The sequence below is a fragment of the Terrapene carolina genome, unplaced genomic scaffold (genome assembly GCF_002925995.2).
Source record: "Terrapene carolina triunguis isolate 2854851 unplaced genomic scaffold, T_m_triunguis-2.0 Scaffold782, whole genome shotgun sequence".
NCBI classification, from domain to species: Eukaryota; Metazoa; Chordata; order Testudines; family Emydidae; genus Terrapene; species Terrapene triunguis.
Genome location: NW_020665133.1, coordinates 836,409 through 852,340, shown reverse-complemented (window position 1 = coordinate 852,340; position 15,932 = coordinate 836,409). Strand labels below are relative to the sequence as shown.

The window sequence follows — 15,932 nt, the reverse complement described above, 5'->3', positions numbered from 1 at the left end:
TAAGTTCCCTGGTAGGACTGCATCTCCCATGATGCACCATAGGTCCCCTCTTGGCAAGGGAAGGGTGTGTCCAGGGTGCATCACAGGTCCCTCTTGGCAATGACAGTTGCATGGCCAAGGTGCATCATGCAGATGTAGTCTGGCTGGGGAGCCTGGTCCTAGAAGAAAATGGGAGCAAGAGGCACCTGAACTACAACTTCCATGAGACCCTGCGGTACCATTTCAGAATTGACATTTTTCTGTTTTCAGGCTAATTTTTTTTTTTTACAAAAAAAAATCGGCAGAAAAAAAAAAATTTTTGCAAAAAAAAAAAAAAAAATTATTTAGTCAAAAACCCAATTTTCCATCGAAAAACCATTTGGATGCAAAATTTTCGACCAGCCCTAACCATAACATCACTAGTGTAAGCTCTAATTAACATACCATTTGCATTATGGCCTCCTGTTTTAAGTGGCTCCTGATTTTTCTCCCCCAGCTTCCTTTTGAGTTGGAGTTTCTCATGTTTCTTCTCAGCCCAGAAGTGAATTTGCATTTGATTCTTTTAAGAAAGTTTGACAAAAATCTGCAGATGATTTTTGAGATCAAAATGGAGCCTAGTCAGTAATTTGATCCTGCTAGACAGGCATAGGAATGAGGAAGCATGGACACCAGAGAGTTTCCTGCACAATCTGTTGAGCTTTCTTTGGGAACATGTTACTGAAAGACTTGTTTTTTTTCTGCTCCCTTTTTGAATGTCTAGAGGGTGACTGAGCTGTATCAGTTCAAATTCAAGTATACAAAGGACGGTCCCCAGATGGACATCGTCAGGTAATGGCTTTGTTTTATTTCTGAAAAATACACAGTGAGAAATTTGCTTCATCAAAACGTTTTTAAAGCAAAAACTGTCCCTTGTGATTGTATCATGCACCCCTCCAATACCATGAGGTGCTGAATGGCTTCATCTGCCATTGAACTCAGTGGAAATTAAGGGCACTCAGCATCCTGCAGGATCTGAACTCCTGCATTGATGAGCTTACATATCACAGTACATGTGCTGTAACACCTTGATATAGCAGAGCTGAATTAAGGACAAGATTGATGTATCCCACCCCCACTCTGTGTAGCGCTCTGCCCCTCTCTGGTGGTGGCTGGCCCATACATAGAATTCGATGAGCCTGCTACAGCCTGGGCTAACAGAGCAGGATGTTGTACTTCAGGCAATAGTCTCATGCTTTGAAATTCAGTGGTCCCACGTTCAATCTCTGGCTGCCAATGACCACCCTTGGGTGCAGCATAATATCGACACCATAAGGATTGTTCTTCTTCAAACATTTGTTCGGCTCTCACTGTAGGTGTATGTGTCCTGTGTGCGTGAGCCTGGAATCTTTTAGCTGGCCGTGCCTGTTGGGGCTGTACATGTGCCTCATATGCCCCCTACATCAGGGTAAAAAAGGAGGGGCAGCCCCAACAGCTACTCAGTTCTTTCTCACTGCCCATGGTAGCAAGTCACAGCCCATAGTGTCCTCCTGCTTCCTCTTAGCCTTTTAGTACTTTAGAGGTATAGTTAGTTAGCTTGGAGTTAGTGTATTTTCTTGGTAAGTTTTAGTTAAGCTTGCTGCTAAAACAAGCAAACACAAATTAAAGCAATTTTGCTTTCTATGAGTCTTGCCTTAGTACCAAGGAATAGTTCTGATGGTGGAGAACAGGTCTCTGAGCTTTAAAATCTGCCCTGCCTGCAAGACTGTTGTGCTTGCCAATGATGCATCTAGAAAGTGTTTAGGGGAGTCTCATATCCCTAGCTAGTGTGCCATTTATAACTCTTTTTCTAAGCACATACAGAGGGGTCATGATGCCTGTTTAAAATTATTTTTAACGGAAAGATCTATGTGGAGTGTGTCTGACTCTGAGGTACCCCCTTGGGAACAGTCTCTTCTAGCTTTGAAACCAGTTTCAATGAGTGCTTCAGCTATAAGAGACATCTCTCTGGGAGATAGATCTTTTGTCCTCAGAAGACTTCATGCTGCTGTCAAGCTCTCTGAGTCTTCTTGTCAGTCGTCCTCAGGTCAATCAGTAGTTCCTGCTGCGAGAGGCAGGAAAGAACAAAGATCTCCAGACAGGGCTCAGCACAGATTGCCATCCCTAGTACTAACAAAGAAGAGGACTTGTCTAAAATGGCTCCTTTGAAACCACATTGTTATTGTGAGTCTTCAAAGACTGGGAGAATCATGTTCCTTAGCTACGATACTACATCCTATACCTTCGGTGACTGACAATATTATCTCGGTACTGTGGGCATCAGTACCATATATCTTGGAGTCATGGGCGCTGCCTTCTTCATCCACTAAGGTTGCTTTGACATCACCTACGATCACTTTGGAACAGGAGTCCCCATTGCTAGATTTCTCTCCTTTATCTCCAGTACCCAGGACTCTTTTGGTACCACAGCCGAACGTTCCAAAGATGAAATTTTTTCCGTGTCCAACCTCTGTGGTGTTGGTGACTACCTCTCATGCTGTCAGATGTGAGGCTCTTCCTGTTTCTACACCTCAGGAATCAGCTCCTCTGTGAAAGGAATTTTATACATTTTCATCCTCATCTTTGCCTGGCATCAGGAGCCCTTCTAGGAGATCTCCACCTCCCCTAGCAACATGTGAATGGCCTTGGAAGGAGTGCTTCAGAAAGGTCTCTTTCCCTGGTTTCCACTTTTGTGCTACCATATGCCCTTCCCATGTGGTTTGCAAACCTGGCCTTCTTGGTCTCTGTGGAGACCTCAGCCTCTTCCATCTACTGCTTATTCATCTGTTTCAAGATCCAACCTAGGGATGCTCCCTTCCTGCCCCTGGCCCTCCGGGCCTTGTCATCAAGTGCCTGCCCCTGCTAGCCCCTCCGGCTGCCCCCTCTGTGTTTCTGAACCATGCCTAGGACACAGCTGTACATGCTCGTGCTCTATACTTTTAATTTCCTCACCCTTGTCTCCTGCCCCGACACCAAGTGGCAGGGCCTCCTACCATCTGTGGGGGGTGAGGAGCCCTGGTGGGTCAGTCTGTATTCCACCTTGGTTCCACGGCCCGCCGGGAATATTAGTTGGTGGCTCCTTCATGGAACCATTGCACAGGCGTGTATTTGGTGTGGTACAGCCCCCTTCCTGACCACTTGCCCCTTCTGTGGCAGGATGGAAATCCTGGTGCACATCTATCTCGAATACACCAGCCTGCAGCCCCTTTTCCAGCTCCTCCAGAACCTTCTCCTCAGGTTCTGGCTGCACTTTCCCCAGCACCTTCTGATGTCTGCACACCCTATCCATGGCCCCATGAAGTCGCAAGACCTCCTGGTCAACTTCTTCCTGGTGCTGGCCAAGCTGGCCATCCACCATACCAGGAGGAGGATGCTGGACGTGGAAGTATTCTGTGACTGTGGGGTTTTTCTGCTTCTTTGCACACATATCCGCGCAGAGTTCCTCTGGGCCGCGTCTACTGGCACCCTGGACACCTTCGAGGAGCAGTGGGCTCTGTCTGGGGTTCTCTGCTCAGCGTTCCCCTCTGGCTTCCTGCTTTTGACCCTGTGACCTTCACTCCCATTCCTGTTTAATCATTTGTTATCCCCTGCCTTTACTTGAACCCTTGGTTTATTGACTTCTCCCTTTAGGCTGAGGGAGAGGCCTTCAGAAGCCCACCCGCACCCAGGATTTCAATAGATTCATCAAGATCCAGAGTAAAATTGCCCTTTTCCCTTAGTGATTCTTTTAGGGAGTCTCATTCCTCTCATCAGAAGCTCCTGCAAATTGGTGAGGATGTCCTCATGGAGGAATATGAGGACCAGCCTATTCCTTGGCCATCTGACAAGACCATGACTCTGTCTGATATGTCCACAATATGCAATGTCAGGGCCTTTGAGGACCTCCTTAAAAGAATGGTGGGTACTTTAGAGAGTGTCCTGGAGAATGTCCAGGAGAGGTCTCATAACTTCTTGACATGCTGCACCCAGTGCCCCAGGGTTGTTGGACCATGCCTATTAATGAAAGACATTCTCGAGTTGGCCATCTAAGAGGGCAGATCATTTGTACTTTTTTGAGGGGTTTGACTACTTTGTTACACACACAGGCCCTGGGTCTTTGGTTGTAATGATAACTTAGGAAAGCTCTAAGCTGCCTGGGCCCCCTAAACTTAAACCCAGGAACAAGGAGCCCAAGCAGATGGATCTTCTGGGGAGAAAAGTTTACTCATCTGCTAGTTTGCAGACTTGCATAGCTGATAATCAAGCCTTATTAGCTAAAACAATTTTCTTCAGGGGAAAGGTTTTACATCTGTCTGAAAAACCTCCTCAGGAGACCATAGATGAACTGAAGGCAGTGGCTACAGAAGGCCAGTTGGTGGCCAAGACAGCTCTGCAGGCCTCACCGGATGTCTGACACTGCAGTATGGTGAATGACTGCTGCAGTCACTAAGACAGGGGTCGGCAACTATTGGCACGTGGCCCATCAGGGTAATCCGCTGATGGACCGCAAGACATTTTGTTTATGTTGACCGTCCGCAGGCACGACTCCCCGCAGCTTGCAGTGGCCGCGGTTCGCTGTTCGCGCAGCTCCCATTATCACTTCTCTGTTAAAACTTTGTGTTTGGTAGTCATCACCTTGGCTGGCAGGGTAACCAAAATTCAAGATTTGATGGCTGATTCTCTGTATACTTTGTTTCATAAGGACAGATTTACTCTAAGGCATCATCCAAATTTTTTACCAAAAGTAGTTTTGGTCTTCCATATAAGTCAATTTATTGCCTTACCAATATTTTTTTGTAAGCTTCAAGATTCGCCTACAGACACTAAACTCTACTCACTAGACATACTTAGGGCTACGTCTTTTTATCTTTCCAGAAAAAAGCCTTTTCTTAAATCATCTCAACTTTTGGTAACTTTTGGTAGCAAGACTGTATGCTTGCAAAGACTTTCTAAACAGGTTACAGGCTGCATTAAAATGTCCTGTTCTGTGAATAAACTACACGTAGGAGCCCAAGTCTCATTGAGAGTCAATGGAGTTACGGTCCTGTGTCTCTTAGGCACTCTTGAAAATTTTATCTCTGGACTAGCATGTCATGTTAGGACTGAAGTTAGGGCATTCAACACACTTCAATTAGAACAGGACGGACTTGAACATAACCTCTTTGAGTTTGCTGTACATGTGATTCTCACCCAATTCCCCCCATTCCTTAGAGGAAAATTATTTAGAAGCTAGTCAAGTAGGTGAAAGGCACTTGTATTGTGGCTGTTTGTGCCAAACTTAGTCATGTACAAACAAGTGAATCACGACACTTGTATAATGAAGTTTATTGCCCCAGTTACAATATCTGTTCACTTGTCAATTACACGATTCTTAACTCTGGACTATTGTGTTCCTTCATGCCATCTCCCACTTTCGAAAGTCTGTGTCACTTCCCTATTCATGCTAGGACTACATAAAAGCACTGAAGCTCTGTTACTATAGTGCAAGACAAACCAGTGGGAGCTGAATATTTTTAATTGGGATTTGGACATAAATGATTCAGTTGCTCTTTTGTTTTGGCTTCAGCACCAAAATGAGCTTTGCAAAGGGGGTGAGCAGTGAAGAGATTAAGAAAGGCAGCATTCTGCTGATTCGTAAGCTGTACCTCTTAATGCAGAACCTCGGGCCCCTTCCCAATGACATTACCCTCACCATGAAACTCTTCTACTACAATGATGGTAAGTGGAGAACGGTCTGCCCTGTCAAGCTGATTTCCCCTCCTGTTAATTCCCATGAGCAACACATGCCACTGTAAAGAGGAACAAAGAATAGAAACATGAAATCTGGACCCAGAAAGCTGCTGTGATGAGACAGCATGCAAAATAGAATAGTGCCATTCAGTGCATAAAGATGTGACACATGCTTTTTAAGGAAATAGTCACAAACTTTTAAGAAATACAGCTGGGCAATGGAAAAGGGACACATCCTTTCCCTTTACCTCAGTATGAGGAGCAAACATACTTGGCTAGGTTGGTATTTATCCAGAAAGTGAGTGTATAAATGGCATCCAAGAGTCCCAAGTTTATTATCTCTCAGTGACTCCAGATCATATGTGCTCTGTTAATAGACTTTGAAGCCAGAAAGGACCGTTCCGATAATCTAGTCTGACATCTTGCATAATAGATCATAGGACAGAATTTTTATTACTTCTGTAAGAGATTAGCCAGGATTTTAATTTGCATACAAAGCAGGAGGTTTCCACTAGACCACCAACCCATTGCAAGTTTACACATAAAAAGATTTTTTTTCCTCCTCGTGCCAGCCCCACAAACTTCAATCTGAGATTAAACTGGTCTCTTTCTTTCTTGTGTATCTTCACTAATAATAAAGATTCTGTAGAGCAGATGCTACCCAATTGCACCTCTACAACCTCATTGCTGGGCTAGATGATGTAAAGTGAGGGGAGAATATGAAGATAGTGGGGTTACCCAAGTATATCTGGGCAAAAGGGGGCTGCAGAAAGACTTGTGGAGGCTTCTCCTGCCATTGGGCTGCAGAAGCTTTGATGTCCTGGGGAGGATGTTTCCTTTGCACTTCACACCCCAATTGAATCTATCCAGAGACCTGCCTAATTACTTGGGCTAGGTTCTGGATTTGTCCATTATTGCAGATTAAAGTGGCTTAGAATTTAGTCTATCAACTGAGGACACTCTTCCCTGTGCAGTAACTCCTGATGATTACCAGCCCCCTGGCTTTAAGGAAGACAGCAGCCCAGATAACTTGTTGTTTGATGGAGACCCTGTCAACCTGAAAGTTGGGTCCATATCCACTGGGTTTCATATCCTGAAAGTAAGAGTGACAACTGAGAGCAAGAGGATGAGGACTTTGGGAAGCAGCCTGATCCAGGAGAATGGCCCTACTGAGATCTCTCATCAAGGGTTAGATTGTGACGAAGAAGAGAGTAGTACCAAGGTAAGGAAATGGCTCCAAGTCACCAGCAGTTACTGTGGGGAGTGGGCTTTGCCTTTATTGTCTCCCCTGAAAAGAGAGACATTTTCTATGAATTCCAGCTTTAACCTGTTCTCGCTTAGCAGTATTCTGAGGTATGGCAGCAGTGCTGTAGTGGCATGAGCAGGGTGCTAGAAGTCAGTAGACCTAATGCTTTTTTCCCAACATTGCACTGACTCACTGGGCAAGCCACATCCTCTCTCTGTATCTCATTCTCCCCATCTGCAAAATGAGGCTAATGACACCCACCTACCCTTGTAAAGAGCTTTAAGATCTATGGATGAAAAACTGTACAGCTGCTGGTGGTGCTAAAACTCTTGTTTTGAACATCATAATAATGTCTCTAGTCTTGCCTCATTGAAATCAGTGGTACAACTCCTAGGATTTCACACTGGCAATGTAGGAAGGAAGGCAGAATGATGGGAAACTAGGTTACATAGCTGTAATTTATGGTCTCTGAATGTGACTTCTCCATAGACCCATCCTGGTTCTTCTTGTCCATTGGGTCTATGTGTGGACCAGTTTTTTAAAATTGTCCCCAGTAGTACAGTGACCTAACGTTGACTTGTAAGTTGTATCAGGTTTTTGTTCTGAGTGCACAATCTGAGAATGAGAATCTGTGGAGGAGATCATCTCAGGGAGCTAATTCTTTTTAGCCAAATAATCTAGCTTTTCTGGATTGTCTTCACCCTCTTCTGTAAACAGATTGAAAAATGCTTTTTTTAAAATCCGTGGGATCTGAGTCTCCATTACCCTGAACCTTGTGGCATCATTTCCATCAGTGCAAAGTGAACATTAAAATGCTATCATATCAGAATTGTCTCATGTACCTTTTCTGGCATTAAATTACCTCTCCTGAGCCCAATGCCAGTGGGACTGCATGATCATAACTGAGAATAGATTTTGGCCTGGTTCTCGTTAAAGTCTCTACTTCTTCCACTGACCTCCCGTTTCTTTAGAATTTGAAAAACCTTAATTCCTTGGGTAAATAACATAATTTTCTTCTCCATCTCATTACTGTGGCTAGAGCACTCAACTGGGATTCAGGAAACTTGCTGTTCGATGCCCAGCTCTGCCATTGGATTGCTGGGTAATCTGAGGTTCAACAAGGACAAGTGCAGAGTCCTGCACTTAGGACGGAAGAATCCCATGCACGGGTATAGACTAGGGACCGAGTGGCTAGGCAGCAGTTCTGCAGAAAAGGACCTAGGGGTTACAGTGGACAAGAAGCTGGATATGAGTCAACAGTGTGCCCTTGTTGCCAAGAAGGCTAACGGTATTTTGGGCTGTATAAGTAGGGGCATTGCCAGCAGATCGAGAGACGTGATCATTCCCCTCTATTCGACATTGGTGAGGCCTCATCTGGAGTACTGTGTCCCAGGGCCGCCCACGGGGGGGGGGCAAGTGGGGCAATTTGCCCCAGGCCCCACAGGGTCCCCCACGAGAATATAGTATTCTATAGTATTGCAACTTTTTTTTATGGAAGGGGCCCCCAAAATTGCTTTGCCCCAGGCCCCCTGAATCCTCTGGGCAGCCCTGCTATGTCCAGTTTTGGGCCGCACACTACAAGAAGGATGTGGAAAAATTGGAAAGAGTACAGCGGAGGGCAACAAAAATGATTAGGGGGCTGGAGCACATGACTTATGAGGAGAGGCTGAGGGAACTGGGATTGTTTAGTCTGCAGAATAGAAGAATCAGGGGGGATTTGATAGCTGCTTTCAACTACCTGAAAGGGGGTTCCAAAGAGGATGGATCTAGACTGTTCTCAGTGGTACCAGAAGACAGAAGGAGGAGTAATGGTCTCAAGTTGCAGTGGGGGTGGTCTAGGTTGGATATTAGGAAAAACTTTTTCACTAGGAGGGTGGTGAAGCACTGGAATGGGTTACCTAAGGATGTGGTGGAATCTCCTTCCTTAGAGGTTTTTAAGGTCAGGCTTGACAAAGCCCTGGCTGGGATGATTTAGTTGGGAATTGGTCCTGCTTTGAGCAGGGGGTTGGACTAGATGACCTCCTGAGGTCCCTTTCAACCCTGATATTCTATGATTCTATTCTATTATTCTAAGTCATTTCAACTCCCTGTGCCTCAGCTTTCTCATTTCTGAAATGGGGATAATGATGATCACTTCTTTTGTTAAGTGCTTTTAGATCTACAAATGAAAAGTGCAGTATAAAGGCGTGGTGGTGGTGGTGTTTTTAAAAAGTGTTCTCTTCTTTGGATTTCCCAGCGTGTCCTTACTTCTCCCATGTCTGTCTTCTAGATCATGAGATCTTCTGGGAGAGACTCTCTCCACATTAGTGTCTTGTACAGCTCAGACCTAACCATGTCACAAACATTATTGTTATTATTTGTATTCTGGTAGCATTTAGAAGCCTCAAACATAGAGCAGGGACCCACTGTGCTAGTTGCTATACAAACACCTAAGAAGCGACAGTCCCTGCCCCAAAGAGTCTACAGTCTAAATACAAGGGCTTGTCTACACAGGGCTATTGGCCAACATAGCTATAATGGAATAATTATTCCACTGTAGCTATTCTGGAATAACTCCCTGTATGGTTACAGGATTCCGAAATAAAAGTGACTTTATTCTGGAATAGTTGTTCCGCTTCCAAAGGCCTAAAACAAGAGAGACTCCAATGTGTACCAATAATGACCTTTTCAAAGTTATGAAGCCTCATGTCAAATCAAAATGTGAATTTCTGCCTCTTATCTCTCTGACACATCTATCTGAAGTTTTATTCTGTGTGTGTACCTCTCTAGATGCCTGAGCCAAAGCCCATTGAAGTCAATGAAAAGAGTCCCAACGATTGGTGGATTTTGGATTAGGCCCTATCTACCTGTATTACATGGTATTAGTGGGATTTGTAGAACAACAAATGTGTCTGCAAATGATGGAGTAAGTTTGAGCCAGTCTAGAGGGTCACTTGCCATGGGAGATCTCAGCTCAGAGAATATCACACAAATCTGATTACTAGGGTATGTTCCAGGGATTATGTTGTGAACCTGGTGAGCTACATATTAGTAGGTTAGGAAATTAAAGGGATTATGTGTAGGAAATGGAGGCCTAAAACCCTAATATCTATAAGGACTGGAGAGTGTAGGACTTGGTTCCTGCCTTGCCAAGGTGAAAGGCCTCCCATATATGCCCTGTATTTGGCAGTGTCCAAACTTGGACCTTCAGACCTTCCCACTGAAAGAGTCGGGAAGAGGAAATAGAAGAAATACATTATTTAGCTTTGCGGTTCTCAAACTGTGAATTGGGACAGCACTGTGGGTCGTGACCCCATTTTAATGGGGTTGCCAGGACTGGCTTATACTTGCTGGTGCCCAAGTCGCACTACCCAGGGCCAAAGCCGAAGCCCGAAGCCCAAGAGTTTCAGCTCTGTATGGCAGGGCTCAGGTTACAGGCCCCCTGACTGGGGCTGAAGCCCTTTGGCCCCCTCTCCCCACACGGGGTGGCGGGGCTCAGGTTGGCTCAGGCTTTGGTCCTCCCTCCTGGGATCATGTAGTAATTTTTGTTGTCACGGGCATTGCAGTATGTGACGAACTGGGACTGTTCTTACTGTGGTCTTTGAATGCTGACAGGGGAGTGTGGCTAGGATGGTCTGCATTGGGGGATGGGAGACTGACCGACGGAGAATACCTGAGCATGTAACATGAGAACCCAGGAAGGGGTTAGAGGCCAGGTGACACCTTTGCTCGGGAAACTGAACAAAGGGCTGTGGGAGGGGTCGCTGAAGGGAGAGTTTTTTCAGGAGCTGGCTGGTGATATGTCTGGGAGGCAGACGGGGCTCTGACCTCCCAAGGGGGCTGGGGTGCCCTGAGACCCCAAGATGGACCCAACTGAGGGGGGTCCTGTTGTCTGTGCCTGCAAGACCTGTCTTGGACTGTATTCCTGTCGTCTAAATAAACCTTCTGCTTTACTGGCTGGCTGAGAGTCATGGTGAATCGCAGGAAGCCGGGGGTGCAGGGCCCTGAGTCCCCCATACTCCGTGACACAGTACAATGAAGTTTGAGAACCCCTGATCTAGCTGCTGTAAACTCTGTGCCTGCATGCATCTAGAGGAGCTGCCTGAAAACCTGCCAATGAGTTAAATAAAGATGGTGGAGACTGTATTCCACTAGCTCTGTCTGACACAAACCCACACTCCTCCTAACCCAGTATGGGAACCATTCCCATTATATTGTACCCAGCCTTTTAAGAGAAATGTACAAATTGTGGTGCCTCTCTATCACTTGGCATCATTCAGCGAGATGCTGTGCTCCCATAACCAATAACTAACCATGGAAAATGGGGAGCCATAGAGGTCAGATTTTTCAAAAGAGCTCAGCGTGTTGGTGTCACAGTTTTCTGGGTTAACTGCACCTTTGTCTCTCACCCACCTACCCACCCCTGGTCTTTTTCGAGGGCACCCACTTTAGGTTTTAGGCTTTCCAGTCATCACCTCTCCTTGGGGAGAGACCTGCCACTCTCCCCCTTCAGATGGGGGTTTGGGCTTGCAGTCCCTCTGCACCTCACTGTGGTTTTTCCAGCAGGTCTGACTGGGGTCCAGCACCTGTGGTTTACTCGTTCTTTAGGGACCATAACAGTGCTCACCAGTCACCAACCAGCTTTCACAAAGCAAACTGCATTTATTCTTAGGGCAAAAGCATTACAGAGAAAACATATAAAAAACAATAAAAGAACCTACATGCATTCTAAAAGCTTATCAGAGGTCACCCCCAGCTCCAATACAGGGCTCTGGTTTGTGTCAGTCTTTCAAACCCTAGGCTGAGTTTGCCCCTTTGGTTACATGTTTGTCAGGTTTTAGATCAGGAACCAGACCCACCTGGACAATTCAGCAGTTTATTTATACAGCTCAGGCCTTTGATCTCTAAGAACAGAGCAGGTAGTCACCAGTCAATGGCTCTCTCCTCAGGTCGTAGCTTCAAAAGGCTGAGTTTTTGCATAAATGCGGTTGTGGAATTTGCACTAACCATTCCCCATGGATTCCCAGGAAACGCAACAGCTTATTGTCCCAAAAGTCCATGCCCATCTGGCACATTTCAGCATCACTGTTTGAACTCTTTACACTTCCCAGGTCTCAAATCTGTCACAGTTCAGTGTACATTGATCTGAAAATCTGCCCGTGAATGTCACAGTGGGAGGTGCTGGCAGCTGAGCAATTTTGAAAATCTGGCCCCAGCTTTTGGTGCTGACCTCTTAAAAATCTGGTCCTGACCTCTTTTGAAAATCTCTTTGTTACATTTCCACGCAGGGCATGTAGTTGAGGATGGGTAAGTGGGATTGGAAAAAGCACTGAAAGCATTTAAATTCAGAATGAGTGATCTGCAATCAGGGTGGATTTGATTTAAATCAAAATGATTTAAATCATGATTTAAATCACTAGTCAGGAAGACTCGATTTAATCGTGGATTTCTACATAAAAGTGCATTCCTGTTGGTTGTTATAACCTTAATACATGTTCTTCACAACTCAGAGATAGATGTAGGTTTCATTTTTAGAAGGTACACACTATACATTTTTAAAGTGATTTATTTTGAAAATTTTTCGGATTAATTTTATAGCTATATCAGAAAATGAATGATTGTTTGGTTGTTTCATTTACCAAAGGTAATTGAAGCAGATATTTATGAAGTCATTGGAAGATGAACTATCTCCAATTCAACAGGTTAATCATTAATATTTGGAGGATTTTCTTGCCATGCTGTATTAGGAGGAGACTGTCACCAGACAGACATTTAAATTGTTTTATTTAACTAAACAATGTTATTGTGATGCTCTGTACCTCGGGGGAACACCCTACACCCCCAGGTTCATCTTTTTAAAATGATTGTGTGGTATCCAATGCAAAGTTTGTCATGTTGGGTGTCTTCGGAAGGCTCATAATGCACTGAGCATGGTTGTTATAGTGATGTTATAGTAATTGTTACAGTAATGTTATAGTAAGGTTATAATTTCATGTATATAGTTATGAGGCTGAAAATGTATCCTCATGGCTTAAAGCAAGCCCATGCAAAAACTCTCCAAGAAAAGAGAGGCAGTTCACACCTCGTCAGGGCATGGATGGGACAAACCCAGTCCAGCCTCACAGGAACAATGGACACTGGCTTAGGCAGCAACAAAATAATCTGTTAGACCCTTGAGGGAGTCACCCCCTTCCTTTGGGCAGTTTGGGACTGCGATGAGGTAATGCTCACCTGACTCTGAAGGGGGGGGGGCAAAGCCAAGGGGAAAGAAAGGACATGATAAAAGGGAGAGACGTTTGCCATGCTCTCTCTCTCTCCCACCTATATCTACAGACACCACTACCACCAAGCAATGCTGATCAAAGGGGAGAGCCTGACTGAAAAGTAACCAGCCAGCCTGTGGTGAGAAGCATCTAAGTTTTTAAGGACATTGAAAGTGTTAAGATCAGCTTAGAATGCGTTTTGCTTTTATTTCATTTGACCAAATCTGACTTGTTATGCTTTGAAGGCTCCATGTCTAGTTGGCAGCCAGTTTCAAGCGGAGTGCCCCAAGGGTCGGTCCTGGGGCCAGTTTTGTTTAATATCTTTATTAATGATCTGGAGGATGGTGTGGACTGCACTCTCAGCAAGTTTGCCAATGACACTAAACTAGGAGGCGTGGTAGATACACTGGAGGGTAGGGATCGGATACAGAGGGACCTAGACAAATTAGAGGATTGGGCCAAAAGAAACCTGATGGGGTTAAACAAGGACAAGTGCAGAGTCCTGCACCTAGGACGGAAGAATCCTATGCACTGCTACAGACTAGGGGCCGAGTGGCTAGGTAGCAGTTCTGCAGAAAAGGACCTAGGGGTCACAGTGGACGAGAAGCTGGATATGAGTCAACAGTGTGCTCTTGTTGCCAAGAAGGCTAACGGCATTTTGGGCTGTATAAGTAGGGGCATTGCCAGCAGATCGAGGGACGTGATCGTTCCCCTTTATTCGACATTGGTGAGGCCTCATCTGGAGTACTGTGTCCAATTTTGGGCCCCACACTACAAGAAGGATGTGGAAAAATTGGAAAGAGTCCAGTGGAGGGCAACAAAAATGATTAGGGATCTGGAGTGCATGACTTATGAGGAGAGGCTGCGGGAACTGGGATTGTTTAGTCTCCAGAAGAGAAGAATGAGGGGGGATTTGATAGCAGCCTTCAACTACCTGAAGTGGGGTTCCAAAGAGGATGGAACTCAGCTGTTCTCAATGGTGGCAGATGACAGAACAAGGAGCAATGGTCTCAAGTTGCAGTGGGGGAGGTCTAGGTTGGATATTAGGAAACACTATTTCACTAGGAGGGTGGTGAAGCACTGGAATGCGTTACCTAGGGAGGTGGTGGAGTCTCCTTCCTTGGAGGTTTTTAAGGCCCGGCTTGACAAAGCCCTGGCTGGGATGATTTAGTTGGGAATTGGTCCTGCTTTGAGCAGGGGGTTGGACTAGATGACCTCCTGAGGTCCCTTCCAACCCTGATATTCTATGATTCTATGAATTATAATCACTTAAATCTACCTTTATAGTTAATAAATCTGTTTGTTTATTCTACCTGAAGCACTGCATTTGGTTTGCAGTGTCAGAGACTCCCCTTGGGAGAACAAGCCTGGTATATATCAATTTCTTTGTTAAATTGACATAACTGGGCACTGCAAGACGGAGGCCAGGTCTACACTAACCCCCTAATTCGAACTAAGGTACGCAACTTCAGCTACGTGAATAACGTAGCTGAAGTTCGAAGTACCTTAGTTCGAACGTACCTCGGTCCACACTCGGCAGGCAGGCTCCCCCGTCGACTCCACGGTACTCCTCTCGTCTAGCTGGAGTACCGCAGTCGACGGCGAGCACTTCCTGGTTCGACTTATCGCGTCCAGACAAGACGCGATAAGTCGAACCCAGAAGTTCGATCACTCGCCGCCGAACTACCGGGTAAGTGTAGACATACCCGGAGGTTCCTATGGTTGTGTCTGGGACCGGAGATAGTGGCTAGTCTCATTCACCTGCAAGTAGCTGGGAGCAGCTTACATGCCAGAGGCTGTGCGTGAACAACCCAGGAGTGAGGTTCTCACAGCAGAACACGGTAAGGCTGGCTCCCAGAGTCAAGGATTGGAGAAGCCTAGCAGATCACTGGTCCAGATAACACCAGAGGGGAATGTCACAGTTATGTATTCTGTTTTTTTTTCTTCAACAGCAAACATATAATATTTTAACAAAAACAAGCATATGAAATTTTTTTTTTTAAACAAAAATTAAATCGTCTATGTCAGCCAGGTCAACATGAGAAACTTAAAACATTGGCTTCAGCAGCTAACTGAGTCGTCTTCACCGTCATTTTCCTGTTTGTTCATAATCTGGAAAAGAAAAACAAGCTTTCCTGCTTTTTCAGGTCCCAAACGATTTCTCAATTTGGAATGAATTAGTCCAAAGGAAGAAAATATTCTTTCTACACCGGCAGAAGAAGCTACTACTGTTAAAAGTGAGATTATCCCTTCAACAGTCTCTGAATCCAAGTGCTTAAGTGACTTCCACCAGTTCATTGGTATGACTTTCTTTAAAACATCATCAGCAAACATATATTTCTTGAATGGTTCACCCTTAGCTCTGAAGTTTATTATAGTTGGCATTATGGCATTGCTGGATGTCCATGTCATAGCCAACGTCTGTTCTTCAGCAGTTAAAGTTTGACCCTGGTACCGAGTATTGAGAATATTTGCAAGAAAATGAGCTGGAGATAGTACTTGTCCCGTGCGTTTTTTTAATGCTTGTAATTTAACTCTGTCATTGCATATTTCTCTTTTTAAGATCTCACCCAGTTCCTTCCAAATTTCAACAGCATCAGCAATAAAACAGCTATTTCCCTGCCTTTTGTTCAAGGCCACAGAAATAGGCTTCAGGATACTCAACATGTGTTCAACATTTCTCTTAAGCCCAATGTTGAGAACTTTGGCTGTGACAGTGCCATCTATTTTTTCACGATTTT

The 15,932-nt window shown here is 45.1% G+C and overlaps 1 protein-coding gene across 1 annotated transcript in view; it reads left to right on the top strand.

Moving 5' to 3' along the window:
- The first annotated feature begins 110 nt into the window (after positions 1 to 110).
- The window catches only part of HORMAD2 (HORMA domain containing 2), a 48,422-nt gene continuing 32,600 nt past the window's right edge, over positions 111 to 15,932 (top strand). Inside the window, exons 1-4 of the mRNA XM_029913662.1 lie at positions 111 to 214; positions 742 to 807; positions 5,552 to 5,691; positions 6,678 to 6,917. Of these exons, the coding sequence (XP_029769522.1) occupies positions 111 to 214; positions 742 to 807; positions 5,552 to 5,691; positions 6,678 to 6,917 (550 nt within the window). The remainder of the gene's footprint in view (positions 215 to 741; positions 808 to 5,551; positions 5,692 to 6,677; positions 6,918 to 15,932) is intronic.